This window comes from Macrobrachium nipponense, chromosome 25, assembly GCF_015104395.2.
Source record: "Macrobrachium nipponense isolate FS-2020 chromosome 25, ASM1510439v2, whole genome shotgun sequence".
Taxonomy (NCBI): Eukaryota; Metazoa; Arthropoda; class Malacostraca; order Decapoda; family Palaemonidae; genus Macrobrachium; species Macrobrachium nipponense.
In genome coordinates, this window is record NC_087214.1 from 65,364,699 (window position 1) to 65,379,917 (window position 15,219).

Genomic DNA, 15,219 nt, shown 5'->3' on the forward strand with positions numbered 1-15,219 from the left:
GAAAGGACTTGACATTAAGAACTTAAAGAACCACGTCAAGGTTCCATGAGGAGGTCTCATTGAGGAACTTCGAAGTCTCGAAAGATTTTAAAAGATCATGAATGTCTTTGTTGTCAGAAAGGTCAAGGCCTCTGTGCCTAAAAACCGCTGACAACATGCTCTTATATCACCCCTTGATGGTAGGGACGATAATTCTGCACATTCCTGAGAAAGAGCAGAAAATCAGCTATCTGGTTCACAGAGGTCGAGGAAGAGGAAACTCCCTCCTTTTTACACCATGCCCTGAAGGAAGCCCACTTCGATTGGTAAACAGCTCTTGTAGAAGCACGTCTTGCATTTGCGATTGCTCTCGCAGCTGCTTTCGAAAAACCTCTCGCTCTGGCCAACTTTTCGATAGTCTGAACGCAGTCAGACTCAGAGCGGAGAGGTTTTTGGTGTAAACCTTTCGAAGTGAGGCTGTTTGAGTAGATCTTTCCTCCAGGGCAATGTCCTTGGAAAGTCTACAAGGAAAAGACATGACCTCTGTGAACCATTCTCTCGCTGGCCACATCGGAGCGATCAGGGTCAACCTCGTCCCTTCTGAGGCCGCAAACTTCCTCATGACTTCCCCCAAAATCTTGAATGGTGGGAAGGCGTACAGATCTAGACCCGTCCAATTCCAAAGCAACGCGTCCACAGCGATCGCTTCTGGATTCAAGACCGGGGAGCAATAAAGAGGAAGTCTCTTGGTCCTTGACGTCGCGAATAAGTCGACCAGAGGACGTCCCCACAACCTCCAAAGGTCTCGACACACATCTTTGTTTAAGGTCCATTCCGTCGGTAGGATTTGTTCCCGACGACTGAGAAGATCGGCCCTGACATTTTGCACTCCTGCAATGAACCTCGTCAGGATCGTCACCTTTCCTTCTCTTCGCCCACAGCAGAATCTCCCTCGCCAGGCAAAAACAAGTTCTGGAGTGTGTTCCTCCCTGATTTTTCAAATAAGCGAGTGCCGTGGTATTGTCTGAGTTTACCTGAACAATCTTGTTCTTCAAACTCCTTTTGAAGAACTGCAGAGACAGAAAGATTGCTGCAAGCTCTTTGACATTTATGTGCCAGGCTACCTGTTCCCCTCCCCAGGAGCCTGACACTTCCTTCCCTCCTAGTGTTGCTCCCCAGCCCGTGATGGAAGCGTCGGAGAACAACACTAGGTCGGGGCTCAGAAGACTTAGGGACACGCCCTCCTGTAGCTTCTGAGGGTCGAACCACCATCTTAGATGGTTCTTTATAGGAAGAGATATTCTCAAGATGGCATTGAGATCGTCCTTGGCCTTCCACTCGTCCGCAAGGAAAAACTGGAGAGGCCTGAGGTGCAGTCTTCCCAAGGAAACAAACCTTTCTAGCGAGGAAATGGTTCCCACAGACTCATCCATTCCCTCGCCGAGCAAGTCTCTTTCCCTAAGAAGGCAGAGATCTTTTCTAATCCTAGCCGCTGACGTTCCTGGACGGAAACGCTCGAAAAGCCACTGAATCCATCTGATCCCCAGATACACGATGGACTGTGTCGGGGTCAGATGCGACTTTTCGAGGTTTCGGGATTGACAAGAAGTCCCAGGGACTTTGCTAGGGCTAAAGTGAACTGCAAGTCCTTCAGACACTTTTCTCTCGACGACGCTCTGATCAGCCAGTCGTCGAGGTACAGGGAAACTCTTATCCCCGAAGAGTGTAGCCACCTCGCCACATTCTTCATGACTGCGGTGAACACCATTGGAGCCGTGGTCAGGCCGAAACACATAGCTCTGAACTGCCACACTTTTTCGTCTAAGACAAACCTTAGATACTTTTCTTGAAAGAGGGTGGATCGGGATGTGAAAGTACGCGTCCTGCAAGTCTAAGGACACCATCCGTCGCCCGGTCTCAAGGCTCCCAGAACAGAATGAGGCGTCTCCATCGTGAATTTGGTCTTTTCCACGAAAAGATTGAGCCTGCTTACATCTAGAACTGGACGCCAACCTGACGACTGCTTCGGTACTAGGAAAATCCTGTTGTAAAAACCTGGAGACCCCAGGTACGCGACTTGTTCCACCGCTCTTTTCTCGATCATTTGTTGAAGAAGATCGAATAACACTTGCTTCTTCTCTCCCTGATAGGATGGAGAAAGGTCTCTGGGAGTCGTAGAAAGAGGAGGAAGATCTAAAAAGGGGATCATGTACCCCTGCTCCACGATCTTGAGGGACCAAGAGTCCGTATCTCTCTCTCTCCACGCTCCCGGCCCGCAAAAACTTCAGTCTGGCTCCGACTGGTGTCTGAAGGACATGCTTCTCACTTGGAAGGCTTTAATTTAAAGGAAGCTCTTCCTCGTGAAAAAACCTCTCCCTCGAGGAGCTGCTCTCGAGGGGGGAGCCCCACGAAAGGGCTTAACCTTCTTCGGCGGTCGAACAAAAGCTGAAGAAGTTGAAGGTACTGCCGAACGTCTTGAAGACTGGGCTAAGAGGTCCTGCGTTGCCTTCTCTTGCAAACTGCTAGTCAGGTCCTTTACTAAAGTCTGGGGGAAGAGATGGTTCGAAAGAGGAGAAAAAAAGCAAATCCGCTTTCTGAGCTGGAGTAACTGAACGAGCCGTGAAATTGCACAGCAAAGCTCTCTTCTTCAATAAGGCCGTTCCAAAATGAGAGACGATCCCCTCCGAACATCCCTGACGGCTTTGTCCATGCATGCTAACACGCTGGACAGCTCCCCCAGACTGAGAGATTCTGGGCTTCTCGCTTGCAGATCCAGAACTCCCAAGCACCAGTCAAGGAAGTTGAAAACTTCAAGAGTCCGGAGCAGACCCTTCAGATGATGGTCCGTCTCCGTAGAGGTCCAGGTCACTTTAGCAGTGGATAAAAGAGACCTCCTCTGAGAATCCACCAAGCTGGAGAAATCTCCTTGTGCTGAAGAAGGGATTCGAACCCCCACTTCTTCTTTGGTCTTATACCAAATACCCCCTTTTCCGCTGAGTCTAGCTGGAGGCAATGCAAAAGTCGTCTTGCCTTGATCTCTCCTTCGTACCATCCAATCTTGGAGTTTCTTGAACGCCGTTAGTGGAGAGCGAAGTTTTCATCTCAACAAACTCCGGAGTCTTACCAGTCTTAGAGGATGAAAACTGCGAAGGAGGAGACTTGGGAGCTGCAGGCTGAAACTTGTCCTCGAAGGACGAACGCAACAGCTGCACGAGAACTTTATAATCTGAGATTGAAGGGGCAGCAGAAGGTTCCTCTTCAACCGAGTCAGCCGAACTACTCAGCTCTCCTTCTTCTCTAATCGGAAGAGAGAGCCGCCTGTCCGGAGAGGGCGTACGAATGTCGGGTCTTGTCTTAATCAAAGGCCCCCAATTCTTACTGGATGAAGCCTTATTTAGGCTGTCTTCTTTGTGGCGCTTACCACTTGAAGTAGGTAGAGCGTCCTGACGGCGACAAGCGTCCTTAGCGACACCCGAGGCAGCCTCACTTGCCAGAGAAGCGTCCTTACGTTTCTTACACGAAAGGGAAGACATGTTAACCGGAATACGTGCCTGTGCGCACAAACCAGCGTCTTGGGGTACGACTTCTTCTTGGTCGGAGTCCCCAAAAGCGTCTTGAAGAGCGTCCTGCTGAACGTCCTGCCGAGCGTCCTGCCGAGCGTCCTGTCAGCCGAAGTCCTGCCAAGCGTTCCTGCCGAGCGTCCTGCCGAGCGTCCTGCCGAGCGTCCTGACGAGCGTCCTGACGAGCGTCCTGTCGAACGTCGTGCTGAGCGTCCTGCCGAGCGTCTTCAAAAGCGTCCTGACGCAACGTCTTCCTAGAGGACGAACGAGATCGGCGAATCGCCGAAGGAGACGCGATCGGCGAACGAGACGAAGTAGGAGAGGGAGAAGGAGACTGCTTCGTCCTCTTGACGGGCAGTCTAAGGTCCTTCCTCCGCTTAGGCTCGACTGCTGCTGGGCGAGTCCTCTGAGCCATAAGCGTCGATAGCTGGTCCTGAAGGGACAAAAGAATGTTCTTCGTTGGAGAGGAACGAACAGAGGGAGCAGGACTGATCCTGCGAGAAGACGAGGGGCGAGGGGACGCCTCCTTCCTTCTCACAGGTACAGCTACCTGCTTCTCAGGGAGACGCGCCTGTGCACGCAACCCAGCGTCCTCATCGGAGGAGATCTTACCCCTTTTCTGAGGCGGAAAAGCGTCATACGCATCCTCCGACGAAAGCGGCGATACAGGACGTGAAGCGTCCTCAACACGAAACGTCCTTTTCAGAGGACGAGAGTCTCTCCGAGCGCTCCACCCCTTGCGCGGGGAGGACGCTTCGGAGGACGAAAAGCAATCCTTCAGGACGCGAGCTCCTTGGCAGCCTGGGACTTTGCAACAAGGCCTGCCGAAGGGACGCCAGATCGGTGGGGAGCCCCTGTAACCCTCTTGCGGCTTTCGACATACCCTCTCCCTGAGTCTTGGGAGTCCGATAGAGGTCTAGGCCTAGAGGCATTATGGGGCCGATCTGACGCCCCCTCCACAACACTAGGGGCACGATCACACACTTGCACCGAGCCAGTTTCCAAGGCTTTCACTTTGGTCTCCAGAGTGCGTAGAGACTCCAAAATAAGAGAGAGCGCATTAGCTTCTCCCGACACAGAATCAGAGCCCGAAGGCAACACAGGTTTAGGAGATGCAAACTCTACAGGTGTTAATACAGGAGAGATATTAGCCTTACCTTTGGTAGAACCACTCCTGGAGGAAGACCTCCTGATCCTATCGCGTTCCAATTTAAAGCGATAGGACTCATATACTCTCCAATCATCATCGGTCAATCTCTCACATTCATTGCACCAGATTATCCACCCCAAACCAATTATGCCCCCTACAACTCATACATACTGTGTGGGGGTCTACCGATGCTTTCGGTAGCCTCACCTTACAATCAGTCCTCACACACACACTGAAACTCACAGCACTTGATCCAGACATCACGTTTACAGAAAAGCCAATCCAAAGTCAAAAAACGGTCCACTATCGCGCATGCCAATCCAACAATCCAATTCAATACCAAAAAACCAATCAGATACTTAAAAGCGAGTCAAATCCAAAAAATCCTGAGCAGAGGTCTGTAAACAGTTGTTTACCGACCGGCGACAGAAAAAATATGAATAGAAAATGGGAATGGTTCCTGATATCCGCCTCCCAGCGGCGGGAATGGGTACTACCACCTGGCCGCCCACTGCGTGTGCCGCGAGTTTTGAAATTCTGTCGGACTTCAGAAAATACAGCTATATATATATCTGTCAGGTAAGTGGCATGAACAAAACACTATTTTAATGTTGCAACCATAGTCTAGGCTACATATTATGAGCACTTCCTTCTGTGCTCCTGATCACTGGTAACCAGATATGGACATGACAAAATACATTTGCTGCCCCAGTCCCTACCCAGTGGCTGTTGTATTAGGGTAAAAAACCGCATGGTACAGGGGTGGACCATGTACGATCAATGTGTACAACCCCAAAATAAGTACATTACAGTCTAATGCGTCCTGACATCGGAGATGGGCATCAGACGTGACTTCTTGTTGGTGAGAAACGGAGCTAAAGACCTCTACTTCGGTGTCAGGACGCGTTATAATGTACTTTTCTTGGGGTTGTACACATTGATCGTACATGGTCCACCCCTGTACCGTGCGGTTTTTTACCCTAGCAGGAACGTTCCTTGCAGTCCATGCAGAGTTAGGCTACTAGGTACCTAATTCCTAGAATTAGTAGTAGGCTAGGTAGCTACCTCAAAGTTAATTACAGCCAACATACAAAAACTAGGCTACTAGGTAGTATAGCTAACAGTTAAATTGTTATTAGCCTAGTATAGTTAGTAGGTAGGTACTAGGTAGGTAGTACCTAGTAGTATACCTAGGTAGCCTAGCTACCTTAGTATGCAACCAACTAGGTAGAATAGGGCTACCTAGCCTAAACTTCCTAGGTATAGGAAACTACAATGTCTCGCTAAATAACCCGCTGAGTCTCAATTACGTCATTTAACCGCTTTAGGTATATCATAGCCAGTTCTACGTGACCTGACCCTTGACCCCCCAAACTTACCCGCTGGTCAAGCATCATACGGAATCTGGAGGAAGCGGCGTGTGATTGGCACACATCGGTCAGGACCTGCACCAGTTGACCCCGGTTTTTGGAAGTAACTGGACTCTTGATTTTTAAAAAGAGTCCTACGGACTCGTCCCATGACAGGGAATCCCTCGACCCACCGACCACTGCCATGATTTCACTCAAAACATAAAAATCGAAGATGGTTTTACGGTTGACTTTCACGGCAGACACACACTGCTCGACTGACAGCGAGCGGCAGCCGACAGGTAGTAGTAGTAGTAGTAGTTATGGGTCGAGGCAATGCCTTTGCAACGGCGCCTCTTAGTCTTGGGTATTTTTTTTGTTTGTTTATTTGTTTAGCTCTTTCCTTTTTTTCTCTCTCTCTTTTTCCACATCAAGTATATGGTTTCTTTTCTTATTTCGTTGTTACCTGAAAATAGACATTTTCCCACTACGTCACTTTCCTTCTCTTCATAGGTCTTGACGGAAATTGTGTACATGGCACCTTTCGGTACCTAACATTTAAGCAAATTTTAGTAAAATGTATTTTATATAGTAAGCTAAAGCTATTAACTCAATAATAACCTTACATAGTATATTTTAAATATGATTAGATTATTTTAAAGATAATTCTTAGTAAGCTTGGCATTATAAACTGATTTTTGTTATAGAGAACGTTCATGCGAGCATGAACGACGTAATAGTGGAGACGAAAAGTTTTAAGATTTTACGTTTTGTTAAGGAATTCAGTCTCGCGAAGAACAAATTGTTAAAAAAAATCCACAATTATACATCTGATGGATTGTATGGTGTTTTTACGTTGCATGGAACTAGTGGTTATTCAGCAACGGGACCAACGACTCTACGTGACTTCCGAACCACGTCGAGAGTGAATTTCTATCACCAGAAATACACATCTTAACCCCTCCTCAGTGAATGCCCTGGATTCGAACTCGCGGCCACAGAGGTGGCAGGCCAAGACCATACCGATCACACCACAATTATATATTAAAATATATTTATATGTAAAAAACAAAGACTTTTCGAACACCTGAGAAACACCGTTCAAGTGTTCGAAAGCATTTTTTTTTTTTTTTTACATAGAAATATATTTTAAATTGTGGATTTTTTTTAAACATTAAAAGTTTTCTATGGTAAGATGCCAGGCACTGGAAATTTACGTAAATTGCATTGCATTTGGCTTCTGTTGATCTCTTACGTTGGCCCTGAACAAACCAAGCTCATATGCAAAGTACGTACTGCCCTGAAGGAAAAGCCCGTATATAATTCAATAAATAAAACAAGAACAACTACTTAAAAGGATTTTCTGAATAATAGGCAGTTACGGGATCACACTGGTCAGCCACAGTTTCCCGATCAGCTGTCACTATGTGACCTTCTAACGCGATTTGAAGTTTTAAGATACTGAACAGCAATTTCGAAAGAATTTGTCATTCAGATAACTGAATCATCTGCTATAACACCTAATTACCTCACAATTAGGCTGTTGAGAGCAATTAAGTGGTTTTGATGGTTGAAAAGCATAAGTAAGAAATTTTAGGCAGAAGAGTGACTGCTTTGGTAGTAGTGCTAGCCTCTTTGATATCTTTTAAGGATGGAATGACGCAATATTTCAAAAAGAAAGTAGATTAGGTGCAAAGTTGTAGTATAAAAAGTGTGGGTTGAAAGCGTGATATGGCAGACGTTTGTAGCTTACAGTAATTATTGGGGATAATGAAAAACTGAAAACACTTGTTTTAGTTTTAATGTATACTGTGAGAGGATCAAGCCAACAGTAAGCATGATGAGGAATAAGGGTAAGAGGATAAGTGGAAGTTGGGAACATGGAGCATTGAATTTGTTTACCTCCAAAGCGAGCAAAGGATGCATAAATTGGCAGCCACTGTAAGATGAAAGACTGACTAGCGAACATCATGTTGAAAACTGTTTAAGTTGATTATTGTTAACAACAATAGAATCCGATTCCGATTAAGAGGTGGAAAAGTGGAATGGAGCGGAGAAGAATGCAAATCACTGCAAGAGTGACCTTATGGATGATGTGTTGGGATGGACTAGTTACTGTTTTCTATTCGTAACAGATTATGTCACAAGGTATACTCGAGATTGCAAATTAAGTACAATGTATAATTTTTGAAGCCTGAAATGTAACAGAGCAAATGAGATAGAGGAGGTGATAGGGTGATCAAAGACGAGGTATAAACTTTTCACTTCCTTGTGGACAAAATAACACATTGAAGCAGATACTGAAAAAAACAAAATAGTAGCAAAGCCTGTATGAAGAAGGAAAGGGATTACTGGACTATTGTGAAGGGATTTTGTGTCTGGCAGCTAGAAAATAAATTGACATATCAACAAAGGCTGAGTGTCTGGACATGTGATATGAATGTATAAGGAAGTTAGTCAAAACAGTACCAGATATGGACAAAGACCTGTAGAAAGGCCAACAATATAAAGGTAAATGGAGATATAAGAAGACCCAGACAAACCAAAATCAGGTATAAAGTGCACATGACAGAGAAGAGTGGAATAAACTAAATTAATTTCACGCCTCCCCCACCACCATTACCATAAAAAGGGTAATGTAGATTTGGTAAATTATGTAAGTTTTCAGCTTGGTTATTAATGCATCTCTGTTAGGAGTATTGTTTTCATATCTCGGGCGATTTGTATTTTGTCGTCTCTCCCAAAAAGACTGAATCTAAGGTGTAATTCATTGCCTGCAAATCCCCCTCTCTGGCCCCCATCCACTTCAACTCGCTTTTCTTTCACTTTCCACCGTACTGTGGCTTCTCTCATTGTTTCTGGGGATATTATTTTCCTCTCTGTTCTGTTAAGCTCAGCATGATGATTCCTTTTCCTCTCAGGCCACCATGTAACACTCGTCAGGCCAATTCTTCCACCATTTACTCTAGGGAAACCTATTAATTACTTCCAAGCTTTAACATTTTCTTCCTGCTTCTTTTTTTTCTGACTTACAACCTACTCTACTTTGAGAGGTTGAGTCTGTCACTTCCTTTGTGACGAAGTTCCACCTTTCTTCCTTCCTCCTCCATATTTTTTGGGGGCCTAGACTAGCCAAGGCAATTAGGCCTATTCCATGGGCCTTTGATCTTGAAAAAAATTCACACAACTCCAAATTATTCAGCAAGAACATGCAACTTCAGTCATGATTGTCTTATTCTATATGTATGAGATGTTCCTGCACACATACTATATATAAAAGTCTTTTATTAGTGAACAAAATTCAATTCTAAGTCTAATTTGAAGAAAATTATTCATAATTACCTGACTATGTGAATCTTTGGCACAGCTGCTCAAGGGTATAAGTAAGCCCTTGAAAACTGTATTTTTCAACCCAAGTGGAGAATACTGATTTTCTTATATGTATACAGTGGCTTTGGAATAGTGTATATAATTTAGGCCAAGCACTAGGAAAGATGAGGTCATTCAAGCACTGGAAATAACATTGAGACAACTGTTAGGAGTGTGTGGAAGTTAGATGGAAGAATGTGAATATGAACAGAGGTATAGTAAAAAGAATGAAATGGGTTGCAGATAGGGGCCTAAAGGATGCTGCAAAGAACTTTGAGAAATGCTTACAATGAACTGCAGTAGGTACACTGATGGCACTAAGCCCTACAGGGTTCTATGCAGTGTGAATTTTAAATGTCACACCTACTAAACTTAATCACAAAATTAAGTTTTACATTATGGTGCCTTACTACAGTTATCCCCCTAAAGTAAAGTGGTAGGTAATTGCCGATGCTTACGAATGACAATGGTTTTAAAGGTATGACTCATGTCAGATAAAACTAGAAGAAAACTACCACCTCAAATTAGGTTTATTCATTGTCACTCATTGAGCTCAGAGGAACTACAGCCCCATAGTTTCTACATTTAAAGGTAACCATGTTAGAAAAAATACATATATATGTCGCTTAACCCGGTGGCCAAGACATTTGACGGCCTCCAAGAATATGGAGATGGAGATGGTAAACTGACTGAGCACCGTCTTTCCCATTGTTTATGACTGAAAAGAAAAGACAAGGTTTATCTGTAAGAAAGATATTAGTATTCCGCAGTGTCTACATTATAAATTTTGTAAGAGGAGTTTTTCCATTTTTTTGCTTAGATGATTTGAAAGACCAAGCTAGAACATTAACTTCATGTAGTTAAATTTAATATGTCACAATTAACGACAATTATTACTGTGCACAAATCCTACCAGTACGTACATTATGGTTCTTTCTTCAAGTCAAATCTTTTATGAATACATCAACTGATTAACAGTCAACCTAGATCTAGTTTATGACTCACATGCAGCACTGAAACATTATAATTACTATGTAGTAAAACTACATGTCAAATTCAACAGATCTATGCACAGTATATTAAATGGCTAATATCCAATTACTGTAAATCTAAATTTCTTGATTTCCTAATATTTTTGGATGTTTTCTATTGAAGTTTAAATTTTGGGATGAATTCCTCTCTTGCAGGCCAGGATTTGAATCTGCGTTAGGATGCATGGATGCTCAGTACCATACAATTAGTGCTTAATGTGCCTTGCTCAACAAATTAAAGGTGGTATTCAAAGTTCTTTTTAAAGAGTCCCTTTGCATCTGGGTGCATAATTTTCTACCTTTAAATTTTCATCTGTGCCCTTTAGTCTCTTCTTCCTTAACTGTCTAACTTTCTTAGACTCTTCCTTTAAAATGAACAAAACTACAAATACTACTGCATGAGTAGTGCTCTAAGTTTGGAAAACTAAAACTCCAGGTTGCACTAGGGAAGAGCTAAATGCACTATGAGTTAAAGGTAGTTGAAGGGGTTACTACAGGGAAAACCAAAACCTATATAAAGAAGGTCAATAAAATTCAAAAGATATTACGTCTTAGACAAATAGTACATAAAAATAAGAGGCAAAAGTGAAATTAACATCACTTTCCTTTACAGATTAAAAAAATGCCACGCTAATTCCTTCTTCCAAACTTTAGAATGGAAACTGCATTTTTTATTGTAACTTCAAAGTACTACATGCTCTGATTCATGTAATATGTATGGCATTCTTCTAGATTTTAATAAAGTACTATAACATACCATCACAACAACTAAGGTCACTAATGATGACACAATAACACAGGCTTTTTATGTGAACTAAGATAAAACTATCCACATAAAAATATTTCTTGGCATGAGACACTAAAATCATTAATACATCAATTGCTTTATAAGTTAATGCCAAAGAATAGTACAAACTAATTTGTTAAAGCGAACCACTGAACTATGCATAGCTAGGTACGGTACTTCCTGCCTGCCTGCATTAACCAAGGCAAACTGTGTATTTGTACTTTGTTTTTATATAAAAATATCTACGCCACTGTGCGCTTCTCTATTAGACCAGCAGTACTATCTATGAAGCTTAAATAATTATCGCTATCACAAGCACTATCAATTCAACATGACTTACCAACTCTGAATCCACTGTCAAGTTTCTCTTGAGCTGCAACCTTCTTAACAGCAATCAGCAAATGTCCCAAAAGCTGAAACAAAACAAAAGTTAGTAAAAGACAACAACTTTATATGTATTTTCGTTTATCAAAATATTTATGATTAACATTTGAATTGAATGAATTACAAAAAATATCAAAATTCCATAAGCTTACCATAAAGATGAATCAAATTTAAATAAAAGATCACATCAAACAAATCCTAACCGAGCCTTTTAGCTGAATAAAAATAAAACAATATAGCTATATTTCATAAATTATACAAGATTTACTCAGAGATGCAAAGGATATGTACAAAATTAAAAAATTTACAAACTATGCATTATTCCCTATGGCAATATGATCCAATCAGCTTAAAAAATTCTGTGCCATAGCAATGTAGCTGAGAAATGTCAACTTTGCATACAGGAAACCTTACCTGGGCTTCATCATCCACAGCTTCACTAAGCATCGGAATACGTTTCTTAGGGATCACAAGAATATGGACGGGAGCCTGGGGTGCAACATCACGGAAGGCTAGGCACTTTTCATCTTCGTACACAATATCTGCTGGAATGGAGCGGTCAATAATCTTGTCAAAAATGGTGGGCTTGAACTTGCTTTCCGAGGTTGCTGCTCTGCCTGCTGCAACTTCATCACTGAACATGCGAAAGTTCTGAAAAATATACGGACTTCAGTGAACAATGGGTGTTCAGGACAAAAAACAATGCAAATGATAATTACAGTGTTATGTATGGGTATTCTTTTTAGTGTCTTTTCAAAATGGTGTTGGTCAACAATAGTCCCCTTATATTAACTTGAAGAAGAAAAGTTCAAATGAAATATTGCAGGAACAATCCAGATATTGCAAATATGATTCTGAATAGTAAAATAGGCTATAGCACATTTATAAACATAAAAATAAAAAAACTTTAAGCCAATGAATTAAGTATCAAGGTCATTTAAAATAAATATTATACTAACTTCTAATTGGTGTAAACTACAGATAATACACTACTTCAAGAATAGCCCATAAGAGTAACTTGACTAAATCACATTAAGCTTGATAAAATTTACATCTGTTCATTTACGTTCCTTCATTCAACTACATCTAGGCTACGTAACCCCCTCCTCTTTTTTTGACTTCTGAAATCTGATAAACTATTAATTTCGGTAGATCTATATACCTATGGTATTTCTACAAAAGCAATCCGCACGGACTGCAAAGAACGTAACCGCGGATACGACATCCACTAGGGATTGGGGCGTCCAATGTATTTCGCCGTGTTTAGTACTGGCCCCTGGGGGTTAATTACAGTCGTCCAAATAAATATTACTTAAAATTCTTGTTCAGTAGGCAAAACTGCATAGAACAACCGCAACTCCCATAGTCTAGGCTGCCGCGGATAAGTAACCTAGATCTACCCTATATATTAACTATTCCGCTGCGAGCTAGACTATGGCAGTTGACGTTTTTCGAACTTAATTTTTTTCGGCATGTTCCACGATTCAATAAATAGATATGATACTAAATCTGTGAGCTGATCATGACTTTTATGTTAATGCAGGGAATTTTGTCCCCACAACTGTCGGATTATAGGTAACTGTTGGCCCTATTCTCAGGCTTAATGTCTTTGTTTGTTTGTATGGTATTTTTATGTTGCATGGAACCACCAGTGGTTGGGTATTCAGCAACGGGACCAACGGCTTTGCGTGACTTCCGAACCACGTCGAGAGTGAACTTCTATCACCAGAAATAGTACACATCTTTGACCCCTCAGTGGAATGCCGAGAATCGAACGCTCGGCCACGCCATTCAGGCTTCATGTTAAACTAGGCCAGTCTATGGCCATATCTCCATTAAAACTCGTCAAAAAGGATCAAGAGTTATCACCTGGGTGATTAAACGTGGGCCACAACACTTGTCAACTTGCTGCTGCTGAAGTCTGGGCCTCTTTGCTTGCAGTGTGCTCGACAGGCGTACCAGTAAGCGCTGGCGGCCCAAGTTAAGGGACTTCACGCCGAAAAAGAGCAGTGTCATCTTCGATCTTTTACGATTTCGCGGCGAAAATGCAGCTCATGTCACTTTCAGTGGTTCAATTTGCGAATTGGTGAAAGGAAACTTATCTAATTCAATGTAATTATCAAGACGGGTTCCGCTTGGTAACAAGACACTTGACTTCAGTTGACGTAGTAGTAGTAGTAGTTGTAGAGTCATTCCTTACAACAGCGCCCAATCACTAAAGGGTGAACGAAGGAAACTAGAAACTAAGAGTGATAGGTTATAGTCTGAAACAATGTTTGAACAATCATATACTGTAGCAAAAGCGATTATCTAAAGATACTGTTTAAAGTGGAAACGTAGACGAAAACAGAGCTGTGTCGAAAACTAGTTAACTTTCACAGGCTAAACACGCAGAGGCATCGATCTAAATTCTAAAGCTACAGACAAATATCAGTTACTAAAGGGCGGAAAGCGAAAACCAAACATTAGGCTGAACAAAGCCTTATCAAGAGGTTAAAAGAATCTGCAAAACTAAAAAATCTTTAAATTTCTTATAAATTGGCTAAATTTTGCTGAAGTGCAAACGTCATTTCGTGATCATACACATCCATTAACGTCAATTATCTTTTTACAAAATGCTACTTTTAAGAAGCATATTAAAATATATTTAATTAAAACTTACTGTACTTTTGATCATATCGTAGAACCCCGATGATACTATTGTAAGGACAACGCCTTATCGCAAATTCTTCTGTATTTAATTCTACAATCGCGTTGTTCTTACTTCCCTCCTCGAGAGCGTTCAGCGGGCTTTCCGCTAATGTATATATCTTATTATAAGATCATGTTTTGTGTACTTTTATATTCTAAGTTATATGTCTTGCAAGAAACACAAATCGGCTCTCGCCGACCCACTTTTACTCTCTCGCGGGTCGGATACCACATTTCCGCCCGCATGCTGTATATTTGAATTTCCCTTACCTGTAATAAAGATTTTACGGGCTGCTCTGTGAGCAAGAGCCCATGCTGACACAAGGTCAGCTTAATCAAAAACAACAATAAAGATCAGTACACTTCTATCTGCCTCTTTGTTCACACCTCACAACTGGCGACCTCCCGGTTTGGACGGTGACCCAATCGGTTTTGGCTAAGTCATTAAGGGACTAACTACCACCGCTCACTTTCAGAGATCTTTAGCGGACTCACACGACGCCCCAGTTTAGATCTCTGAAAGCTCCTACCGTGGAAAAAACCAACGCCTCTAGCAGACTAAATATGGCATACCTTCCCCAGGTGTGTTCAGGCGTTCCTCAAACGGTTTGGCCCGCCATTTACGACTCCTGTCGACTGTTTTGTGAGAAAGGACAATGGACGCAGACAGTTCTGTGCGAGAAACCCAGGCCTCCTCTGCCTCAACAGCAGCCTCACACACAGCTGCCACTCAAGCTGTCAAACTGCCCCCCTTCACAACAGTGAACCCAACCGTCTGGTTCATCCGAGCTGAAGGGCAATTCTGGGTCATGGGACTCTCAGACAAGGTACTGCAGGCTGACCTCGTCATGTCAGTCCTCCCGGCAGAAGTATTCGACCGAATAACCCCCTGGCTGACCGGTCTGGCACAGACCGAACC

At 42.7% G+C, this 15,219-nt stretch overlaps 3 protein-coding genes across 4 annotated transcripts in view; all 3 read right to left on the minus strand.

Moving 5' to 3' along the window:
* Positions 1-6,343, minus strand: part of LOC135199472 (HEAT repeat-containing protein 6-like) — a 138,267-nt gene extending 131,924 nt beyond the window's left edge. For both annotated transcript variants that reach the window (XM_064227562.1, XM_064227561.1), the window contains exon 1: positions 6,069-6,343. In XM_064227562.1, the coding sequence (XP_064083632.1) occupies positions 6,069-6,245 (177 nt within the window). In that variant the 5' untranslated portion in view covers positions 6,246-6,343. The remainder of the gene's footprint in view (positions 1-6,068) is intronic.
* The window catches only part of LOC135199477 (leucine carboxyl methyltransferase 1-like), a 344,037-nt gene that overhangs the window by 255,692 nt on the left and 73,126 nt on the right, over positions 1-15,219 (minus strand). The gene's annotated exons all lie outside the window — the stretch shown is intronic.
* LOC135199475 (uncharacterized HIT-like protein Synpcc7942_1390) lies at positions 9,926-13,789 on the minus strand. The gene is made up of 4 exons (XM_064227564.1): positions 13,479-13,789; positions 12,024-12,260; positions 11,566-11,638; positions 9,926-10,125 (listed from the first exon to the last, which is right to left on the minus strand). Exons 1-4 carry the CDS (start codon positions 13,623-13,625, stop codon positions 10,034-10,036), a joined length of 549 nt encoding a protein of 182 aa, XP_064083634.1. The 5' UTR covers positions 13,626-13,789; the 3' UTR covers positions 9,926-10,033.

What these genes read in the sequence shown, in the direction of transcription:
- LOC135199475 (XM_064227564.1), bottom strand. Translation starts at nt 13,625, where the DNA reads ATGACACTGCTCTTTTTCGGCGTGAAGTCCCTTAACTTGGGCCGCCAG. An exon ending in CTGTGGATGATGAAGCCCAG is followed by an intron (nt 11,639 to 12,023) that starts GTAAGGTTTCCT and finishes GTTTTGTTTCAG; the next exon opens with CTTTTGGGACATTTGCTGAT. An exon ending in TGACAGTGGATTCAGAGTTG is followed by an intron (nt 10,126 to 11,565) that starts GTAAGTCATGTT and finishes TTTTCTTTTCAG; the next exon opens with TCATAAACAATGGGAAAGAC.